Source organism: Garra rufa, chromosome 5 (assembly GCF_049309525.1).
Source record: "Garra rufa chromosome 5, GarRuf1.0, whole genome shotgun sequence".
In the NCBI taxonomy this organism is placed as follows: domain Eukaryota; kingdom Metazoa; phylum Chordata; class Actinopteri; order Cypriniformes; family Cyprinidae; genus Garra; species Garra rufa.
Window position 1 is genome coordinate 53,422,518 of NC_133365.1, and position 4,030 is coordinate 53,426,547.

General features: G+C 30.1%; 1 protein-coding gene across 1 annotated transcript in view; it reads left to right on the top strand.

The window, feature by feature from the left end:
* The window catches only part of LOC141334919 (scavenger receptor cysteine-rich domain-containing group B protein), a 25,744-nt gene extending 24,638 nt beyond the window's left edge, over positions 1–1,106 (top strand). Inside the window, exon 8 of the mRNA XM_073840145.1 lies at positions 1,042–1,106. Coding sequence (XP_073696246.1) covers positions 1,042–1,106 — 65 coding nt within the window. The remainder of the gene's footprint in view (positions 1–1,041) is intronic.
* The last annotated feature ends 2,924 nt before the right edge of the window (positions 1,107–4,030 follow it).

Sequence of the window (4,030 nt, forward strand, 5' to 3'; positions counted from 1 at the left end):
AATCCCCTCTGTAAAGACTCTAATATGTCAAAAAAAATTAAACAAGAATTTTGAAACTGACTTCATCCAGATTTTTGTACCAGAAATGTATGCAAATTAGCACATATTTCATTAAATAATGCCTCATTTGTATATTTAAATCTAACATTTTAGAAAACTTGTAATACAAAAAATGTTTGCAATTATCAATGTAATCCATCAATTTTTTATTATTATTTTTATTTATACTCATTATATTATTATTTATGATATTTTTAGTTTTTGTAATATTTTTATGTGCTATTGTCATGTTTTTTTATATAATTTTTTTTACTTTTATATTTCAGTTTTAATTTAAGCTTTTATTAATTTTAGTACTTCAGCTTGAACTAATCTAGTACAGTATTTCTATATTAATATTAGTATATTTATCTATTTTTTTTCTTACATTTAATGTTTATATTTTATTATTATATAGGTAATATAGTTATATATATATATATATATATATATATATATATATATATATATATGTATATGTATGTGTGTGTGTGTGTGTGTGTGTGTGTGTGCATATGTGTATGTATATATATATTTTATATTTCAAAAAATATTATATATTTACTTTAATTTTTCACAGAACCTGGACCGTCTGATCACCAGATTGATACGGATTGACGGGCTGTTTAACAGTGATTTTTGTAGATCTTTAAACAGCTGTTGTGAGGTTATAGTACAGGTGGATTTCGGCTGGTTTACGGCATTGAAATCGCATCTCGGATCTCAGAGTAAGTTTAGTATTATGAGTTTTTTTTTAAACACAACACTTTCTATATCTCTTGTATATATTCTTACGAGTTCACAACACTTCTTTTTCCTCTTCTTCTTTTTGTTTTTCCCAAATCCTTCCTGACCTTATGCTGGAATGCGTGTAAATGGTGGGATTGGGCTCAGGATCTCGGCTCTGGGGGAGAATATGATATTCCGCGGCGCAGATAGTGAACATTCCGGGCCTTGGGCGCACAAAAAGACATTTCTGCTGTCTGTGGTCGCCATCGTCAGCGGCTAAACGCTGCTTCCTGCGAATCTGTCACTGGGACCGTCCTGAACGCTCAGGCAGCCGATGACACCGCTGGGGCGCCTCTCGGGTGCGGAAGGGGGGCAAATCGCAGAGGCAGAAAGGTTGGAACCAGAGTGATTAAAGTTAACTAAAACTAAAACGATTTATTTTTTATTATAAAGATTTGATTTTGTTAGTTGAAATAAAATAAATATTAATTAAAATTAAATTAAATCAGCTAGTTTCAAAGGCAACGTTTTCCATTTAGTTTAACTTGATGTATTAATATAACTAAAACTAAAACTGAAATTAAATTGATAAAATATACATAGACATAAAAAAAGACAAAAAACACAAAACAAAATGACTAAAATTATAATTAAAATTAACATGTAAGTATATAAAACTAAAGTAATTTTAAATCTAAATCCAGCAATATTAACGAAAACTAAAACAGTATTTTGATTATATTAAAATAATACTTTTGAGAACTAACCATCAAATCAACAAGAGATTCAACCCAGAGTTATTGTAGTTGGCTAAAACTGAAAAACCAAATCTATAACAATTAAAATAAACTTTAAAAAAATTAATAAAAAGAAATACATATTTTAATTCGGCTAATTGTTAAGGCAGGGTGTATTGAAATAACTAAAACCTAAATAAAAAATAATAAACCATAATTTATGGTTTATTATGACTAACCATCAGATTAAAATGAGCTTCAGCCCTGGGTTATTGTAGTTAACTTAAACTAAACCCATTAAATTAAAATAACTTGATCTGAAATAAAATACTTTTATTTGTCTAGTTGTGAAGGTATGGTGAATTGGAATAACTACAACCTAAAAAATAAAATAAAAATTATTAAAAAACAAAACTAAAATGTATAAAAAATTACAAAAAAATACACAACAAAATTACTTAAACTTAATAAAATCTCAGTTTGAATCTCACAATATTAACAGTTAATTCTAAAACTAAACACAAAAATTAAAATAAACTTTTATTATAAAAAAAAAACTAGTTGTGAAGGCATGGTGTATTGAAACAACTAAAATATTTAAAAAAAAGAAATAAAAAAATACAAATAATACACAACAAAATTACTAAAAAGTAAAATTAACATGAAAGCGGAAAATATAAAAATGAAATCTAATTTAAAATATTAACAAAAACTGTAACAGTATCTTAGTAATACTAAAATAAAAATGGTGAGAACTAACCATCAGATTAACGCATTTCAGCCCAGAGTTATAGGTAACTAAAACCAAAACTAAACCCTTTTTTTTTTTTTTTTACTGAAGATATTTATTTAAAAATGTATTTAATTTCAACTAGTTGCGAAGCAAAATAATTAAACCCAAAATAAGAAATAATTTAAAATATTAATAAAAAAAAAAACAAATAAAAATGACAAAAACAAACAACAAAATGACTACAATTTAAACTAATATTTTTCGAATTACTCTGTTTTCAATTTAATTTTAAATATAAAAGAATCTACTAAAATGACACTGCTTCAGCCAGCAGCTAGCATAAATGAATGCTTAAATGCAATCTTATACTAGAGATTTTATTTAAAGAGATTTCATTTGTTATTTTTCCCTTTTACGGGTGCCTCAAAAAGAGTCAAATCCTCACAATTGCATCTAAAGCAACCCAAACTTAATCTAAACCTTCATCAGACAGCAACCTCTTCACCACCCAAGAATCAAATCCTCTTCCCATTCGCATGCAGTTTCTCTAGAGCTAAAACCCTGGCGCTCAGATTGTGCATCCAATTAGCCGCTGAGAACTTTCTAACACAAGCTTGCAGACAAAATGGTGCAGTTGTGAAGGCCTGAAAATTAATCTAGTCACCAATATTATGTTTTTCAATACTCCATTCATGGCTGGATGCAGCATGGATCCACAAGGGAATAATGTTGGCTTTTGTGTCGCCTGTGTTTGCCCTCCCTCTCTCTCCTTCTCACGCTGACAGATCCCAGCTCTTGCGAAAATACCCAAAGATAAACCGAGAGAGAACTGTCATCTCGCTTTTGACTTCAAACTAGATTTCGATTTAAATTCCCAGTCAGAAGATTAACTTTGATTGTTTTCTTGTTTCCGATGCACTTCTTTTTCAATTAAGACTTAAAAAAAGACAGGTGCAACAAAGCTTAAGTTTGCATAAAGCAAGTCGTATTAAAAAAAAAAAAAAAAATCACAATAACAGAATTAAAAAATTATTATTTTTTTTATTAAAGAATATTTTGATAAAAAACAAAAACATTTTTTTTTTCAATGCAAAATGTTTATATGATAATCTTACCTTAGTTGAAAAGCAGTTTTCTTCACAGGTGTGAGAAAAGTAGATTTTTTCCCCAAAAATATTTTTAATGATGCTTTTTTTTTCCCCCAATAAAAGGCAACAGTCCACTGTGCTTCGGTTTTAGATGGCTTGTAGCTCACAGGACGATTCTCCAACTCTCTGAGTTAAACTTTGGCTGGGAAAAGAGAAAATCTGTAGTGCATCCGGCCGAAGAGCCACGAGGTCTTTCATCTCACTAACCTTGTGAGTCTATAAGTACTTGGCTGCTCGAGTACGTATTACGTAAAAAAAAAAAAAAAAACACAAGACAACAGCATTGTATGTTAATTCCCTGACACCTTGTCCCTGCCTGCTTTATGTGAATGAAGAGAAAAAGGGAGGAGGAAAGAAGACAAGACTGAAAGCCGGCCCTTCACAGCTATCCCAGCATCTCTGGTTTCAGGTTGCGCTCACGAAAGGTGCAGTTCATCCGAAGCTCTGTACACGGAAACGTGGTGTGTGCTTTTGCATAATTAATGCCTAGCTTTTATATTTTGCATATAAACCTCATTTTAAATGTTATTTTCAGGCTTTAAAATTCTGGCTGTCAGACTCGTCCAGTTCCTCTGCTGGATCAATAGTGTTCGGACAAAGCCAGAATATCAGTTCAATCACTTTGATTGTGCTAAAGTTTGGAC